The sequence below is a fragment of the Helianthus annuus genome, chromosome 5 (genome assembly GCF_002127325.2).
Source record: "Helianthus annuus cultivar XRQ/B chromosome 5, HanXRQr2.0-SUNRISE, whole genome shotgun sequence".
NCBI classification, from domain to species: Eukaryota; Viridiplantae; Streptophyta; class Magnoliopsida; order Asterales; family Asteraceae; genus Helianthus; species Helianthus annuus.
Window position 1 is genome coordinate 96,317,345 of NC_035437.2, and position 19,453 is coordinate 96,336,797.

General features: G+C 36.4%; 2 protein-coding genes across 3 annotated transcripts; one reads left to right on the plus strand and one right to left on the minus strand.

The window, feature by feature from the left end:
* Nucleotides 1–12: 12 nt before the first annotated feature.
* On the plus strand, nucleotides 13–4,860 carry LOC110920956 (mini-chromosome maintenance complex-binding protein). Its single transcript, XM_022165204.2, has 14 exons — nucleotides 13–394; nucleotides 569–682; nucleotides 783–890; nucleotides 1,193–1,318; nucleotides 1,837–1,881; nucleotides 1,980–2,084; nucleotides 2,170–2,328; nucleotides 2,420–2,494; nucleotides 2,587–2,700; nucleotides 2,790–2,992; nucleotides 3,068–3,203; nucleotides 4,108–4,335; nucleotides 4,411–4,478; nucleotides 4,551–4,860. The coding sequence occupies exons 1-14, from the start codon at nucleotides 227–229 to the stop codon at nucleotides 4,663–4,665; spliced, it is 1,764 nt and encodes a 587-aa protein (XP_022020896.1). The 5' UTR covers nucleotides 13–226; the 3' UTR covers nucleotides 4,666–4,860.
* Nucleotides 4,861–5,690: 830 nt separating this feature from the next.
* Nucleotides 5,691–10,136, minus strand: LOC110921771 (5-amino-6-(5-phospho-D-ribitylamino)uracil phosphatase, chloroplastic). 2 transcript variants are annotated; one of them, XM_022166119.2, is made up of 10 exons: nucleotides 9,920–10,136; nucleotides 9,725–9,850; nucleotides 9,516–9,584; nucleotides 8,822–8,926; nucleotides 8,577–8,705; nucleotides 8,354–8,437; nucleotides 7,704–7,844; nucleotides 6,410–6,475; nucleotides 6,109–6,218; nucleotides 5,691–6,011 (listed from the first exon to the last, which is right to left on the minus strand). In XM_022166119.2, exons 1-10 carry the CDS (start codon nucleotides 10,004–10,006, stop codon nucleotides 5,843–5,845), a joined length of 1,086 nt encoding a protein of 361 aa, XP_022021811.1. In that variant the 5' UTR covers nucleotides 10,007–10,136; the 3' UTR covers nucleotides 5,691–5,842. The 2 variants fall into 2 exon arrangements, with proteins under 2 accessions (XP_022021811.1, XP_022021812.1); XM_022166120.2 differs by having other exon boundaries at nucleotides 5,871–6,011; nucleotides 6,086–6,218.
* Nucleotides 10,137–19,453: the final 9,317 nt, after the last annotated feature.

The window sequence follows — 19,453 nt, forward strand, 5'->3', positions numbered from 1 at the left end:
GATATAGTGGGTGATATTGAGTGAAAGAAAGTGAGAAGTAAAGGAGGTGACGTGTACACGGGGGTCGTGTCATGACCTTGGCGGCAATCCAACACAGTTTTGGCGGGAAAATGAGCCTCCTTTAAGTATTAACGCGGGAATCCGATGAACATGTGTAACTGACTCTGATCTCATTCGGTCTCAGTTGAAGTGCGTTTCTGTGAGAAGAAATCTGCTGTATCTGGATATGGTGGGACGTCAATACGATTGCTTGATTAACCCTCTCGGGGCCGTCCGATCAACGTTTGAGAAGGCGGTGGCATCTGGTGCAGATCCGACATCGTTTGACGGTAAAGATTGGGGCGTATCAGATCTCTTTCGAGAATATCTTTTTCAAAACGACGCCGTCAGTCAGGTGATTCTAGGGTTTATGAATTTCAAAACGACGACGTTCTAGGGTTTATGATTGCGACTCCTTTTTTAAAACCGTTTTCGGGGTGTTGATTTTTTCTTAAAATTTCTTTGTTGGATAATTTATTTTATTTTGAATATTGTTGATTGATTTGAGTATTTGATGGTAATTTTTTAGGTTCCGATTCTGACTCATTCAACGATTAAATGGGTTCAAGCGAATTCGTTAGTTCGGTTTCGTGGGATGATCCAAGATATGTTAGGAAATGAATGCTATGTTGGTGCTTATAAGGTACGATTCTGAATTAGAACGGGTTCAAAAGAGATGCTAATGTATAACCTGTGATCACCATCATTTGAATCTTGTATTAAATTATGATTATCTTTTGTAGAATGAAGGGACATGGAATACCAACAAATTCACAGATGTTTCTCAATTTCCCATGGGTCATTCACCGGATACCCGCCTCTGGGATCGTCGGCTGCTCTTATGTGTACCTGTGAGTTCATGTTCAAGTTTATTATATACGTATGCATTTGCATATCTATAGTTCTTCACGGGTTACTTATTGTATAACCTGTGACATTCATTTCCTTCATTTCTAACTTGCATTTGTATACGATAATAGTTTTGATTTCAAAAAAAAAAAAAGACAAGGGTATTGTAAATTGTATTTAGTGAAATGGGTGAATACCAAACTTTTAGTAGTCTGAGTCTGTATATTTGAATAATTTTTTTGGCTGCATCAGTATGATTTTATGCAAGGTTTTGGTTATATATGAAATTGCCCTTGTTCTGTAGGTTCCTGGCCAAAATTTATGGGCAGATTCTACTTCTGATGGTTTGATAAGGACACACGCCATGTCAGCAAACCAAGAGAAGCGACAAAGAGACAACTGTTCTGTTTCTGCTGAGGTGGAAATGCAAGTATGTTGAATAAATATCCCGAATCTCTGTATTTTTTCCATTACTGTAAAAATCGCGGCTAGTCGGCGATCAATCGCTAGTCGGCCAGTAACTGAGTAATTTTTCGTTAATCAGTCCATTAATCGCTAGTCGGACCTAGTCAGGCCTAGTTGGCCAGCCAAAAATCGGCGATTCCGTCCAGATTCTGGCAAAAAACCTGTATATTCCGTCCAAAACCTCTAAATTCCGGCCAGTTTCCAACCAAACGATGTGAATTCCAACAATTAATCTTGTATACTTAAAAAAATAAGTTGAGTAAGAGTTAAAACCTAGTTACTTAAAATATTTACCCATAAAAATGTGTATATGTATACATAAAACTGAAAATTACATATAAAAATCCCGATCCGATTAATCCCGAATAATCCCGAGTAGTCGCTAGTCCCCACCTCACCGGCCGACTAGCGACTAGCTAGTTCTCCAACCTTGATTTTTTTTTATGAAAAAGTTTTAAACGTTATATGTTTCGTCAATGATAGGACTTGAATAATGAGATGCCGGATTCTCCACGTGCAAAGAAGATGGTGAGTTTCTCTTTAAAAGTTTACAACCCAAATTGTTTTTATGTAAATCAAGTTAGTTTTTATTAAACTAACTTGATGCAAATGCTTATTCATGACAGCGAGAAGGTGAATCTTCACCACATGATAACATGGCTGAGGCTGCAGACTATGGTATGAGTATGGTCCCTGATTTTGACACAAGTAATTTTCAGTGCTTAGTGAAGGTAATTTTTTATTTTAATTTCAAAGGCTAAACTTTCATTTTATATATAAATAAATTAGAAAATTATATAAGTGTTAATTCTGCAGATATATGATACTCCAGAGTCTGACTTGAAGCTAAATGATGTGTTTGAGTTTATTGGTGTTCTTACATTCGACAGTGACGTTAAAGATGATAAAAAAGATGAAAATGAACTTGGAAATTATTTTGCCGATGAGGACTTAGTCAACCTACCTTCTAGCAAGGTCAACAACACCCATTTTCATGTTTCAAAAAACGTTACATTTTTTTTTCTTTTATACACTTTGGTTTGATATGTAAAGAATATGTTTTCAGGTGCCACGTCTTCATTGTCTTGTACACAGAAAGCTCTCACTCAATGATTTTGTTCTTAGTTCACCAACATTGGAGGTATTATAAATAATATTCATGATGCGACAATTCTAAATAATATTCATACCGTTTGCAATGTTAAATATGTTTCGACTCTTGTGATTTTACAGCCAAAACCCGATGTGATAAAAGGATTACGCGAATCTCTTTTGCATCATCTTACATTAGTTCTTGGTGATGACGAGTTAGCTGCTCGTTTTATGTTATTGCACCTATTATCAAAGGCAAGGATTTATTATTTATTGTTTCAATTATTTATTATTTATCAAATTATATATTATTTGGTTTTAAATTAAAAAAATTGTTGCTACAGGTTCATGTACGGGCAGACTCGATTGCGGTTGGAAAATTGTCGCTTAACCTTACAAATCTCGACAAGTCGAGTGCATCCGTGTTTAATAACCGTATTGATGCTGCAGTGAAAAATCTTTTACCTTTCAGTCAATGTATTCCGCTCACAGTTGATTATCTTAATACCGCTTCACTTGCCCCGGTAAAAGATTACCAAACAAACAGGTAACATAAATTTGTTTATGATATTTCATGCTTTTATTAATTAAAATTAACTTTTTTGTGATATTAATTCTGCAGACTTGTTCCGGGTGTTCTTCAGTGTGCAGAAGGGTCTCATTTTACAATAGACGAGACACAGTTACAATCAGGGACTTTAAACAGTAACGGTGTTGAAAATACGCGATTGCTCAGGGATCTAATGGAGTTTCAAAAGGTATGTATTATTTTATGAATCTTGTTTGTAGGGCTGTAAACGAACTGAAGTCCGAAGGCCTTGTTCGTGTTCGTTCGTTAAGAATATTATGTGTTCACGAACGGTTCATGAACACTTACCGAACGAGATTTTTTTGTTCGTGTTCGTTCATTAAGGAAATGAAGGTGTTCATGAACGGTTCACGAACACAAATGAACACAGATAAAATAGACGAAGTTCAATTGTATTTTTCGATGTGAATAGTAAGAAAGAAAGGTGGAGGTAGGGTTTCCTATTTTATTTGTTTGGGTAATGAGATAAATAAGAATTAAGGAATATAAAAGGTTTAGATAAAATAAATAAATGCTAAAAAAATATTTAATGAACACATAAACAAACGAACATGAACGAATGTTCACGAACACGTTACTGAACGTTCTTGAACGCAATTGAACGAACGAGACAGTTGTTCGTGCTCGTTCATTTAGCTAAGGCAAATTGGAAAATAATAATCCCACCTTTGTGAAATTGGCCAATAATAATCCCAAGTCAGGAATTAGCCACTAATAATCCCACCTCGCCCATTTTTTTTTTGTAAAATACTCCAAATGCTGACGTGGCATATACAAAAAAATTAACTGTGGAGTATTTTACAAAAAAAAATGGACGAGGTGGGATTATTGTTGGCTAATTCCTGACTTGGGATTATTATTGGCCAATTTCACAAAGGTGGGATTATTATTTTCCAATTTGCCTTTAGCTAATCGAACGGAATTTCTTTTTCATGTTCGTTCATTAACTAAACGAACGAACGTAAACGAACTTCCCGCCGAACGGTTCATGAACTGTTCGCTGAACGTTCGGTTCGTTTACAGCCCTACTTGTTTGTATGATGTGATTGAAAATAATTATTTTCTTGTTGCAGGTGGAATACGATTTTAAATTTTATAAAATGAAGATGGATGCAGATGTTCAGTTTTTGATTATTTCCGAGGGAAAATCAAACATTTTACCAGCTGATATAGTGCTTCGTTTTCATCCTTCGGCTGCGGGTGCTGTGGGAACCGTGGATGAAGAAACGTTAAATGCTTGGAGATGGTATTTGGCTACTCTTAGATCATTGCCACATTCTATTGGGACAGATATGCAAAAGGTACAATCTGATTTTATTTTAATTAATTAATATATTTAGAACTCGTTTTAAATTATTTCGTTTGACTGATGACAGGTGGTTGAAGATGATATGGTTGCAGCTAGACAAGCCGATCGGTGTCTTGGGACTCAAGATTTTAACAGGTTTTCTTTTAATCTTATATTTATTTATTTTTTAATATTTGTTTATGAACACAATGCTTTTGTGATCTGTAGATGGCTTACGATGGGGCGGCTAATGGCGGCGAGCTTTGGTGAGACATGCCTGTCGCCTCAACACTGGCAAATGGTGAAAGAAATGGAAAGGCTAAGAAAAGATAGGCTAAAATAAGTGCACCACTTGTTAGTTTTTATGGTTCATTGTGTTTGGTTTTTGAAATTTGGTCTTCACCTCACTCTAGTATATGGTTCTCTTTGTGTTGGAGATATATCTAATTAACAATATGCTATTGTGGAACCATACAACTCTTGCTATGTCTTTAGACTACAAGGAACACAATCTATGTGAATTTTTGGTTTTTATATTTACCTACTTGTAAATCTTTTGATAAAAACAAACAATTTGAAGATCAAACAAAACACAAGATGGAAAACATTAGATGGTTATTGATTGATTCTGGCGGGTGTACAGGAGAAAAAGTAAAGTGTTTCACGTTATGATATTCCTCCTATATGTTTATCACATACAAACAAAAACAAAGGGTTGCATTTTACGTCCTTTAAGGTTGAGTAAAATCGCACTTGTTGTCCTTTAACCAACAAAATTATACTAGATGCCCTTTATGTTACAGTTTCTCATAATGTGGTGTCCTGTTGCTCTAACCCGGTTAATTATTTCCGTTAACTCTTTAACACGTGTTATTCACATGAGGGCATAATGGTCACTTTCACTTAAAAATTAAAACAAAAAAAATTATCTGTGAAACTTCAAAGGGAGATTTATTTTAAGTGAATGACCATTATACCTTCATGTGAGTAGCACGTGCTAAGAGTTAACGGAAGAAATAAATTGGGTTAGAGCAAAAGGACAACGCATGATGAGAAACTGTAACATAAAGGACATCTAGTGTAATTTTGTTAATTAAAGGACAACGCCTACAATTTTGCTCAAACTTAAAGGACGTAAAATGCAACTTACCCCGAACAAAAACATCATACATAATTGTTATGTATACAAATGATTTCACTAAAAAATTAAATATATTTTTAAAATTCCCATGATACATTATCTCTTATTAGTAACGACAAAAGTCCATTAACAAAGGGTTAGCCCACTTGGTAGAGGCATATACCTCTAAGAGGTAAGGTCAAACTTGGGCGATAGCAATTAATTTAAGATTATTGGACTAGTAAAAATAGAGTAGACCAAGCGTTGCTATTCACAAGCGGCAGATCTTGTGTTGGCGTATAAATAGCTTTGACTGGAGTTGAATTATGTACACCATGGTAACATAACAGGATTTTACATTTTGAACTTTATAAAATTTACAGCAAGAATTTCACATAAATCAAAAGATGGTGTCAACTGTAAGTCTCCTTCTTGGAGGTGTTTTCTCTACAACTTGCTTCTGTAGTTCCATGAAAGTCGAACCCGTGTGCGCAAAAAGTCTTCGGAGGTTAATCACCGATAATTCATTAAAACCGCCAACAGCAAGATCAGCCTGCACCAGATCATACCTGCAAGTTTTTATTTCAGACATCAGTCTGTAATTACTTAAAATGAAAAAAAAAAAAAAAATATCACTAGGTACTTAATGTTCATAGGACTTCATACGCTGGATGTGCACCAATGAGCGCCACCGCCATCATTGTGCAGTTATGAGCGGCGGTTATACCTCGAGGGTCGTCTTCAAAAACCACACATTTGGAAGGTTTTCTATCCAACTGTAAAAGAAATTACAATATTTGTTAACAACCCAAGATACTTTTTGGGTGTTTAAATCCTTTTTACTATAATAAATGTCAATTTTGGTTAGATTTTTTAATTAATATGAAAAGGTTACAAATTACATGAAAACATGATGATTATTCGCGTTTAAGAATCGTTATAGATGGACGTGATCAAGAGAACTTACCTTGACTGCTGCAGAAAGTAATCTATGAGCCATAGAATCCATGCCATCTTCCTCTGTTACTATTGCCTACAAGTGCATGAACATGTGCGTTTTGGTCATTCAGATTTGACAACGGTTCATTACACGACAACATTGAGTAGAGGACAACATAAGCAGTTGTACATAACACCGACCAAATACAACTGGAGGGAGAAACAGATGCAGTTATGTCCGCCTCATGTATCAAAGTTAAAAACAATAGATACAAATGTTTATGCACTTCTTACAATTCTCTACTTAAAATTGGTTCATTATTAAACAACCATCTTAACATATATTGAAAAAATAGAGTAAATTACGATTTTGGCCCCTGTGGTTATATCACTTTTACCCTTTTAGCCCAAAAAAGAATTTTTTAACATCTAAGCCCCCAACGTCTTTTTTTCTAACCCTTTTGGCCCTAACACTAACCCCATCCATTAAATGTTAGGGGCCAAAAGGGTCAGAAAAAAAGGCGTTAGGGGCCAAAAGGGTTAGAAAAAGACGTTGGAGGCTCAGATGTTAAAAAATTCTTTTTTGGGCTAAATGGGTAAAAGTGATATAATCACAGGGGCCAAAATCGTAATTTACTCGAAAAAATATTTAAACTTGTAATATAAAAACCATTTCCTTATAGAATAAAAATAATATATGTTTATAAACTGTTAACTAATATAAAATTATACATTTGGTCACTTTTAGACTCATCTATAATTGGCAAAAGTGAAAGGCACTAAGTTCATGAAAATAACGAAAAAAGCAGGAGATGGTTAACCATGCGTCATGTGGTGGCGTTGATAGCCGAAAGACTAGGGGGCACATGCACTAATCGGCCTTTGTCCCAATTGTTGAGGGTTATGTGCCTTATGTCCAAGGCTTGATGCAAAACTACCATCGAGCCGGGGGGTCTCACTGGAAGCAGCCTCTCTATTCCTACAGGGCAGAGGTAAGGCTGTCTACATCTTACCCTCCTCAGACCCTACCTTGGCCTTGCTATTGGTGGGATTTACTGAGTATGATGATGATCTTTTTACCCGATAGTTTAATCAACAATAATCAGGGTAAAATGCAGCGTTAAATGTTAATAAGTTTCACTGCAGCTGATATAAAACTGATTATTTAACCCTAAATAATCAGATAATTACAATTATAATCACTTCATCCAAATATTAGTGAACCTTGAAGTCTCAAAAATCAGATGAACAGTTTGACACGCGTAACCAAAGTCCAAACGCACCCAAAAAGTGTGAATTAGCAAGTAAACCATTATTTATACCTGGAAATATTTCATGAGTCCCATTCGTTCCAATATCTCAACCATAACTCTCCTATCGAGACTTGAAACAACAGCACAAGGAATTTGGGCGGTCGATACTGCATCCAACCATTCTTTCAGGCCTTCCAAGGGTTTTGAAAGCTGAGAAACAAGAACAAAATAACAATTTTGACCAGTTAACTCATGAATATAATATAATATATTATTTAATTTAAGTATATTACGTCCCGGTGTGCACATATAATGTATATATGTGTGGGCGCTTAGGGGGCAAAAGTGAAATTGAACTAATTTTAACGTTATTTTACTAATTTCGTGAAAATAACGTTAAAAGCGACGGACGGTTAATCATGCATCATGTAGCGGCGGTGATAGCCAAAAGGCAAGGGGGTACATGCACCAATCGGTCTTTGTGCCGATTGCTAAGTGTTATGTGCCTTATGTCCAAGGCTTGATGCAAAACTACAATCGAGTCGGGGGTCTCACTGGAAGCAGCCTCTCTATCCTACGGGGGTAAAGGTAAGGCTGTCTACATCTTACCCTCCTGAGACCCTACCTTAGCTTTGCTATTGGTGGGATTTACTGAGTATGATGATGATGATGATGATGATGATAAACTATTTAAGTATATTAGAAAAAAGAAAAAAAACCTTGAGAAGATTGTTGCTATATAACTGTGAGAGTTTCAACGTTAATCTTTCCAATTCACATGCTTCATTCTCCCACGACAACACCTAATAGTAAATGATAAAATTAAAATCAAGAAAATCACATAAATCAAGCAGGGAACATAGGGAAAATACAAACTACAAAGCTTCTTCTTAAATGTGATTAACATGAAAATGTAAGTTTGAATATCAAGAATTTTACAACCTTATGCAAAACATGATCAGGAGCACCATGAAGCAAAAGCCGTTGTACATCATCATCCTCAGGAATCTCCTTTCCTTCTTCACGTGCAAGTTCTTTCCAAGCACTCAATTTCAAAGCTTGAGTGCCCGCCTGACCGCCATACACAAATTCATCTTAAAAATCAAATAGAATAGTACGTTTAGCTTATCGATAAGTAAACCATTTAATTGGCTTGCATTATGACCTAAAAATGTTCAAGAACTTACCATCACATTGTCCCATGAAAATATAAGTCCATAAGCTTCATCAGGTTTCATCGCGTATCGAATTCTTTTTAGAAAACCCTCTTGTAATCTATCATTTAAAAAATCCTGCAAAAAAACCAACCACAATCTTACATGTTTAGCTTCTATGAATAAAATTAACACAGAATTACAAAGAAAATGTCATAATTTACTCATGTTTTTCCGAAACAAAGAGATAGAAATCGAAATCTTTAAATCAAATCACCAAATGATATGATTAAGGATCAAATTTTCAATTCACAAGAAACAGGTTTGAATCAAAACTTAAAAGTGTAGCAACTACATTGGTTTAAAAAGCTTGTGGCGCTGCGATGCGCTTTGATGTGAAGCGTGAGCATCACGTATGCTAGGCATTCATTATAAAAAAAAAAAATACTAAACACTTGATATATAATATTTTAACTTGTTAACTATTAAAAAACAAAATATATATATATATATATATATTCTCATCATCTCTTATTAGATTTGTTCAATCAATGGTCTAATGTGTTCAAATACTCAAACCCATTGCTCGATGCGTCTCATCATGACATCATGTGTTGCGCTCATTATGCACTCCTGGCGCGCGCATTTTAAAAACCAAGGAACGCCTAACTCACACACCCTCTGAATATATCCACCAATAAACAGTAATACAGAGTACAATACTTACAACATCAACTTTCAAGGGCCCATCTGGCCTAAAAGTCTCAAACCCTTCTCCATACTCAGCTCCAATCGCCTAAAAAACACAATTCACACAAACCCCATAATCAAAACTCAATACCCAGAAACCCCAATCCCCAACTCAACAAGATCATCCCAAAACAGGGGAAATTTCAGAATTCCCATTAGGGTTCTAAATTGGAGACAAAAACTCACCTCTCCCACAAAACCCTTGGTGGGTGTGAACTGAAATCCATCAATTGGGCCAATTTCATGGGGCCGATAACAATTTCTAATCACGTTCTTTCGATTCTGCTCAATGAAGCTTGAACGTTGTAAGCTCTGTAAACACACAAGAACATTATGATACAAGAACAGATGATAAAAGGATTGAAAAGAAAGGAAATTTACTGGTAATTTGAGGTTAATAGGTAAGTGGTGTGGAAGAAACGACGACGTAGTGGTGGGAATCAGTCGGAAACCGAATGTGGATTCCATCTGGCGACTCGAATCTTGATTTTATTCAGATATGCTTCGATTTATAATGATTTTCAAGATTTTACAAATTTAGTTTCATTTATATTTGATATATTGGCTTTAGGGGATGAGCAAAACCCTACCCGACCATTAGCTAACCTGACCCGATAACCGATCAAACATAAAATACATAACCGATTCACTACCATAAATATAGGGTAGGTTCTGGGTTTTATGTAATCGGGTTTGTCGGGTACTAAGTATAAAAAGCAACCCGACATATTTCATTTTTGAGCATGTTTTGTTATAAACTTGGGAAGGCATTGTACATTCACAAACCATCCGGTGATGAAGAAACGTAACATTCTCCTTGATTTTGGCCTTATATACATTTCAATCTATGTTTCTATTTCAATCCATTAACGGTGGTGAGTTATTTCTTTGTTAATTTTCATTCCAATGTTATTGATAGTCATGCCTGATTTGAACTAATTTGAACACACAAGTATAATATGTTGTTGTATATTAAGTAGTTCTGTAATAATGGATGCGAATTTGGAAGTATTTCATGCTTGATGGGGTGTTTATGCTTCAATCTAATGTTTATTATCCATAATTAATCTCTTTGCACACCAAGTGTTCGATAAAGTGTCCGAGTGAAAAATTTGACGAAACATATCACCAAATGTTGTTTTTGATGAATTGCACTACCAAACGTAGATAAAACCTTCTAACCAAAAATTCATAACTTAAATATCTAAGAATCCAAAAAGTATTGAGTAATTCACAGTAGCAGCCAAGAAATTGACTACAAATTCAATGCAGATGGTTTTTTTTCTCTATATGAATGTATTTGTGGGAGCATCATGCAGCCGTTGTATGTTATATATTTTACGGGTTTAAGCCTCAATCGCTACTGGGTATGACCTAATCTTTTTTAAGTAGCATTTTAGTTCGGTCCATGGGTCCAAGTCAGGTTTCACCATGAAAAGAACCGAGAACCGACCCGAACCGATTTTATATGAAAAATTGGAACCGATCTAAATACATAGGTACTTGGGTTCGGGTCGGGTTGGGTATATTTTCGGTTCGATTCTCGGTTATTTTCGGTTCGGGCCTAAACTTGCTCACCCCTAATTGGCTTTGTGTGTGGAGTTTTCATTTACATTTTAGAGTTAAATGCCATTTTGTCAGTTTGGTGCAAAGGTTTGAAACGTCGTCATTTGAGTCCAAATAGTTTCAAATGTTGCAATTTTAGTCCACTAGGTTAACTTCGTCCATTTTTGTTAACTAGAAGGGCAATTCAGTCATTTGTATGTAATGCTAACTAGAAGGGCAATTCGGCCATATAAAATGATCGAATTGCCCTTCTCGTTAACAGAAAAATGGGATGAAGTTAACCCAGTGGACTAAAATGACAACGTTTCAAACTATTTGGACTATAATGGTAGCGTTTCAAACATTTGGACTAAATTGGTAAAATGTCTCAAACCACAGGGACTAAAATGGCATTTTACTCTATATTTTATATTTGATTTCATATTGGCTTTGTCTATATCACCGATATATGCATAAAGCATGGTTTAGGATAGAATTATGCGAATACGTAAAATTAAGGTTAAGGGCTTTAAGGTTGGATACAGGTTTCTTAATTTGTCGGGGTTAGATTTCTTAAACTATGTTCATTAGTGACCTGATTTCTTAATTTGTTGGGGTTAGATTTCTTAGACTATGTTCATTAGTGACCTAGTGTTAGGTTAGTCACCAATAAGAGTAATTAAAAAAATTAAAAAAGAAACTCACAGCAATCAAAGTTAACAACCATGTTGGTAGAGCAACCTTGGTTGCAACCCAAACTAATACTCGTAATAATTTAATTAATCAAATAACTTTTAATATTTAAACTTCAAAAAAAACTAAATACACGGTATATAACAACCCTCCAAAATAATCCGACACCCTAAAAATAATTAAAATATCCCAATACGTCCTAAAATACACCCCGTATGCGAAAACGGGCCCCGAATACCTTTATTTTTATTAAATTTAATTAAAAACCAGGTTTTTAGGTCTGTCGCGGGCCGCGTAAGACCACTCCTTGGTCTACGCGGGGCGCGAGCGATAGGCCAAGCGGCGACACCCGAAAGCCGCCACGTGTCGACACGTGGCAAGGCTAGACCGGTGACAAATCAAGGCTAGGGCCTACCAACCCTATGTCGCGGGCCGCGTAAGCCTTGGGTGTGGCCTTCGCGGGGCGCGACAAACCCCCTGAGCAGCCCTATAAATTCCCTCGATCGGCCTTCAGTCCAACTCGCTCAATTTCTTTTCTTTCTCTCGAATTTTCACATAGCTAAAGCTATTCTCGGGCATAATACCCCCCTAAATAACGAAGTTCTGCCCCGTTGTAAGTATTATAACCCCGGTTACCTATTAGATACGCTACCCGATTGATCCAGGGTTCCATATCGGCTGTCGAGGTTCTACCCGACGTAGTCGTTGGAATGCCGTCTCGGGGAGGGTATTACTAATGTAAATATTGGGTTATTATACTAACTCGTGTGCATTTGTGTATTTAATAGATAATCACCATGAAACCCTAAAGGAAAACTTAAGACAACAATGTGAGTAATCTCCTTTTTGCAAACTGTTTTTACAAAACCTCACACAATTAATAATGCATTAAACAGTGATTGAGTATTTGTATTCTACAATTATCGTCGGTATGTTGGGGTTTTGTACACAAAATTTGTTACTACATTGTGAGTAGTAACATGACCACAAGTCGGGTCAACAGTACCGTGGGTGGTAATTAAAGTAGATGGAAACAAATGTAATTGCGCGACCGCCCTCAATACTGTACAATGGTTTGTACTTAACTTGATTAAACTGAGATTCACTCACCAGTATTTCCCACTGACAAAATATTTTTAAACGCGTTTCAGGTAACAAAATGTGAAAGCCAAATAGAAGCCAGCTGGACAGCACTGAAGGCTTGGAAAAGTGGCTATAAAGTTACCTAAAATAAAAGAGATGTTTTATTAAATAAAATAGGATGTATTCCTATGAAAATGTGTGTACTTAAAACTTGGGATTTTCCCACGTGTTTAATATTATGAAAGTGTGGTATTTCACTCTGATAAAATATTTCCTAACTACGGTCCTGATGTAATCTCCGCTGCCAAAATGATAAAACACTGATACCACTGAAACTGGCCACGACCGCCCGTTCCCGTGTTGTTAGGGGGCGGGGGTTGTGACAGAAGGTGGTATCAGAGCTAAGCCACTGATTCAGCCACAGAATTGTTCTGCTGACACCAAGATATTATTTAAAATGTTAGGAAATTTTCTACGGAACTACGTGCATATTTGTATTTTATTGTTGTGTGTTATTTGACTATTTGTTAGTTTACTGTATGAGCGACCAAGGACCTTCCAAGGCCTACCGTCAGTTGTCCAGCTCACCTAGGAGCGAAGGCACCTCTTCACAGCCTGCCCTCTCAGGGTATTCAGCTGACAATGAAGATGGGATATTCGTGTTTAAGGCTCAGTCTGAAGAGCCATTCCCTCCTAAAAAGAGAGGATGGTTTAGTAGAGGAGCGCATGAACGTAGGAAGAAAATGAAAAAGTTACAGTAGCAACGTGTTTTAGCAGCCGCTAAGAGAGAGACAGATGCTCATGCCCAGGATATGTTAAATAGGAGTCTAGCAAACTTTCACATATTAGCAACTACAGCCGCAGATCCTAACCTGGAGCAACTGATATCACCCCAACCATTACCCTTGTTTCCCACCCAACCAATGGAGATTGAAGCCAACCCAAAAAATCAAATCCAAATGCATGATTTTAACCCAGAAGAGATACCTAGAGTGCCAGCACCCAATCCCTTAGACCCAAACTACGACCCGTGGTTTGACGACCATAAGGACTACCAGCCTCACTACCCAATACCAGAAGACGAACCCATGCCAAACCTAGCAGCCTACCCAAACTTGGACCCTCTAGATCCTTATTATGATAATGATCAATTCATTAGAGGAATTCTAGAGAATCCATACCCGTACCAGGAACCCATGCCCCAGTTCCCTAACCCAGTACCAGCACCTGCACCCCCAATGAGTGCAGAAAATGTGCACGAACTCAGGACTTTCAGTGAGGAAATTTTAGAAAATAGCGAGAGAATGAGGCAGGTTGGAGAACGACTCGTCTAGAAGTATGACGAGCGTAATATGGAGTTCTGGATGAACCCATATCAGTGATGGTGGAGGTAGTAATAATAATAATATGTATAATATGTATGTATGTTTGAATATATATATATATATATATATATATATATATATATATATATATATATATATAGACAATAGCTACTGATGCCTAATAGTATTGTAATTTTCAATTCTAGTATCAGTTTGTATTAGATGCATACTATATATAAGAAAGAGTAAGTCGCAATGCTCGACGTTTTTTATCAATATGTGTGTTATGTGATTGTTTGCGTTAAATATTATTTTGTAATATTAATAATTGGCAAATGTTTAAAATTCAGATGGACAACGAAGTGAACCAGGAAAACCAGAATGACAATAACCCGAATAACGATAACCCGAACAATGATAATCCGAACAACAATAATAATGGAAATCAAGTGCATAATAGTGCCATCCAACATATAGTGGCACAAAGAATTATAGACACAATGCCATTTATTATTCAAACTGTTAAGGAAGCTGATAATAAAAGTAACAATGGCAATAAGCAACCTACTGAACCCGATCACAGCGTAAACAATGGACCATTACTTCAAGTGTCCATCCCCAAAAGAAGAAGAACCATGTATTATGGTTATTCTTACAAAGAATTCTGGTCCTGCAAACCAATAGAATTCTCGGGTAATGAAGGACCCATTGCAACTCTACGCTAGATAGAAAAGACTGATGCAGCCTTAAAAATAAGCAAATGTGTGGAAGAGGATAAGATAATGTTTGCTTCTAATCTGTTTAAGAACTCAGCTTTAGAATGGTGGAACACTATCCTCCAGTCTAGGGGAAGTGACAGGGTTTACAATATGGAATGGGAGGAATTAAAGAATATGGTAGAACGAAAATTCTGCCCACCCAATGAAAAAGAACAGATAGCAAATAAATTCCTAAACCTTAGAATGACTGGAGTAGATAGTAAGGGTTATACTACTACATTCTTTGAATATGCTAGAATAGTGCCAACCTTGCATCACCAGAACCAGTATTAATCTCCCGTTACATCTGGGGATTAATCGGGGAAATTAGGCATGTAGTTAAGGCAGCTAGACCCCAAACCATAGAGGAAGCTGTAGAACTAGCAAATACCTTGACTGATGAATTAGTTCGTACTCGAGAAGAAGACCAAAGGAGGAACCTAGCTCAAAGGCTTACCCAGGAATTCCGTTCTGGAAATTCCAGCCGTGGGAAAAATGTAGGTTCTACCTCTGTACCTTACTGTAAGGTCTGCAAGAAGAAGCATTTAGGAAGATGCTCCACCTACTGCAATTATTGCAAGATACCAGGACACAAGGAGGAAGATTGTAGGAAGAAACCTAATAATTGTAGGATCAAATTCGGACCCGAACGAGTTGATCAGAAGAGTTAATCCTTGAAACGAAAGGCGGAAACAGACGAAACAAGGTCAATTCAGCTGGATACACTAATAAACTGCCTTTCTGATTGATATAATGACAGATTACAAAGAGACGGCACTTCGGCAGCACTTCGTTACACTGACCGGAAAAAAACTTAACTAATTTCGCATGGAACAGGTATATATAGGCACATGATTCCGTGTGAAAGTGGTTCCAAGCGGAATTAAGATTCCATACAGAACTTAATTCCGTGCGGAATTACTCACATACACTTTCATGCGGAATTACTACCATTCATGCGAAATTACATCTTTCTCAAAATACGTGGCCTGATCTAACTATCTACATACAAGGCTCGATACAAGACGAAGTCAACAGACGCATGCACTAACAGACTCCCCCTCGAATGTTGACGAGTCTTCAGTGTCGAGTCTTCGCATCTTCAGTCTTTATCAGTCTTCGGGCTTCTCTTCTAAGAATTTTACATTGTAAAGCATCCTCAAATCTCTCTCTTCTCTTCTCTATCAGCACCATCAGACTCCCCTCGAACAAATACTCCCCCCCTCGAATGTTGAATCTTAAAATTCATCAGCAGCTTGTGTGTCTACAAGTTTCCAGAATTAAAACCTGGCTCTTAGCATCTTCAGACTCCCCCTTTCGATAAGCTGGGATCGTAGTCTGGCTTTCACAGGTTCAAGATCGTCGCCTAGCTTACACTCTGCTCAGAATCGAAACCTGTCTCTCTTTAATCACAGAATCCTCAGGTATCAGAACCTGGCTAACCTGCACAGTCTCTTCCACAAACATAAGTTTTATACCATAAAGATTTTGCAATCTTAGACATCTCTTGCAAATCTCTGATGAACCACTTGGAAAAATGAAATGTTTTAACATTTAAATGTTCTAAAGACCATTTGTAGAAATGTTTTCAAAACCTTTTTACTCACACTCCCTCTCAAATAATATTCATCATGTTTAGCACTTGGAATTTTGAAAATCAACTCTCCAACACCAGTTGTCGAAAATCTTTTTGGATTTTTCAAAATTTATGCTAAAACAAACTAAAAATCTTTTTGAATTTTTTTTTGATTATAAAATGAAATGCAGTAAAGAAATATTTACAGACCATCTTTTTGTGAGTTTGTGTAAGAGGATCATATCAGTTTTTGAGACAAATCACCAACACCGTTAAGCTTCAAACATTTTAAGATCTAAACAATTCACCTGGATTGTCAGTATACTGGTCCACTTAAATTTTTACACAAAGTTTAACTGTTCCGAGATACAAGATTAGTGTTTTAATAGACTTAAACTAATACATGTGTCCCACTACTTGAATATACTCCCGTATCCAGATCCCAATATTCAGTCTTATAGGTGAGTATACCTAGATGATATCTGTAAAAGGGTTAAATGCGAAACCGTGAGAGCTCAGGTCAGAACTTCCGTTCAGCAGAGAGATGACGGCTCGACTTTAGGTGTGTTCCCTTTAGAGAATCTTTTCTTCAACAGCACATGATTAGCATTTTTCAATGTTTCATCATTTTTTGTACTGAGGGCTGCGCTATATTTCAAGCAATTTGCAAAGTATTATACGGGGACTAGGCCATTGCTTCCGCAAAATATGAAGTCCCGGGATAATACCCCAGATATCACTGAGTATAAAGACCTAGTATCTCAGAAAGAGGGACCTTTCAAACAAGATTTCGGGGGTTACCCATATATCCAAGAAATGTTCCCCACGATACAAGCAAGTTTGAAATTTAGGTTTATATCTCGAAAACAATTTACTAAATGTGCAAAAACCTACTGACATATCCACAGTGAGATTGTTTATCACATTTTTGACTTTCCATTTCTTTAACATGTTGTGATAGCCCACTGATGTACTATCATTTCCTCTTTTTACAACAAAACTCTTTTTCATTTTATCATGTTTTTGTTATTTTTCAATATTTTTCAAATGTTTTTGGATTTTCTGAAAAATTTTTACTTCCCCTAAAATGCAAACACATATAAAGAAATTTGGAAACAAAACTGTACAAGAAACTGACAACTGTTGATTCAAGCTTCAATTCGCCATCCACTTGGCATAAACAATCAGAACTTCCCCTTACAACAAACTATTTTCCCATTAAGATTTCAAAACACTTAAGTTTGTTTAATCAAAATGGTTTTTCCGGAAAATAAGTTTAGTTGATTTTATCACTTGTAGGTTCGGGGATCATCATATTGTTTTTCAACTACTTGAATATAGATTACATCAAGTTCAAATTAATGACCTTGATTAATCACTTTGTCAGAACAAACCTCTGTACCACTTGTAAATTTACCAATCCAAATACAAAGAATGATGCCGATTCCTGTTTCACTTTTACCAACCTGGGAACTCCGGCAAGTCAGGTTTTTCATTCAAAGAAAATATCCACCCAAGCCTGACCAGCCTTGGGTGTTACCGATTTACCAACACTCGATATCTTACCTTCCAACTTCTTCTTATAGAACTCTTTAACCCCTTTGACTTTTCTGTCAATCATTTTACCAAAGATGTGTTTCACTTTGGGGTTAAAGGTCTTTTCAACATCAAAAACCTTCTTATCAGAATAAAATTGGTTTGAAATTTCAACTTTACCAATTTTCTTCTTAAAATTTTCAGCCTGAAGTGGTGGAAAATTCACATCATCCACAGTCGGAACTGATTTTTCACCTTTTTCCTCAACCTATGGCTCATCTGACTTTGTGGAATCAGATTCATCGCCAGAAGATAGCTCCTCTGATTTTGAAGAATCAGAATCATTGCTAGAACTATCACCAGATTTCTTAATAACCCATTTTTGGTTGTCAGATTTAGCTCTTTTCTTGTAAAACCTGTTTGAACATTCACCAATTTCAAATGTTGAATTTTTGAAAAGTTTGGTTCTATCAATTGGTGGTTCAAATTCAATTACTTTTTCTTTCAATTTAGTAACTCCCTATTTTGACTGAAATGTCTTGGAACAATCTTTGGCAATATGACCAACTGTGTGGCATTGGAAACAGGATCTCGTTTCTTTCTTCTAATCAACAGTCTTCATCTCTTCTTGCTTCTTCGCAAAAAATTCCCTGTTCGACTGCTTTCTGAACAACTTTTCTTTCTCTTCTCGAACATATTTTTTATTTTTATGATTTTCTGGTGGAATAAATCCTAAACCTTTCTTTTTGAAATTACCGTTATGGTTTGGTTTCTTTCGAAAACCAGTACCAGAACTGTAACCTTTTTTCTTGTTTAACCTTTGCTGAACTCTTGAGGTGTATTTTTTAGGTTTTTCAGAAAGATTTGCATCTTTTATTTCAGAAATGTTATTCCTTTTAGTTTGAAAACCTTTTTTATCAATTCAGGTTTAACACCTCTTATTGGAAATTCCTCATCAGAATATAATTTGTCAGAATCATTCAAAGTATAAGCAACTTTAAACGTTTCGTCATTCAAATTAGATTTTGATAATAAGAATTCATTACTGTACACTCTTTTGCCCTGTTTTTCTGTTTGACTCAGAGTGCTGGACTCAGACTTTGACTCCGACTTTGACTCCTTTGTTTCATCGTTATCTAACACATGATCCACCACTTTCTTCCTTAATTGAGATTGTTGATCAGTGTCAGATGATGTGAAAGTAACATCAATAATTTCTGGCAAATTAACTGATGACTCCGACTTCCACTGTAAGTTTGTTGCCTTTTGGACTCTTTCAGAATTTGGATTTCTGGGCAAATATCCATTTTCCAGCGGGGGTGGACACTTGTTATAACTGACACCTTGTTTCTTACCAGAATTCTTCTTGTCAGTCTTTTTCTTTGTGTCATTCTTCTTT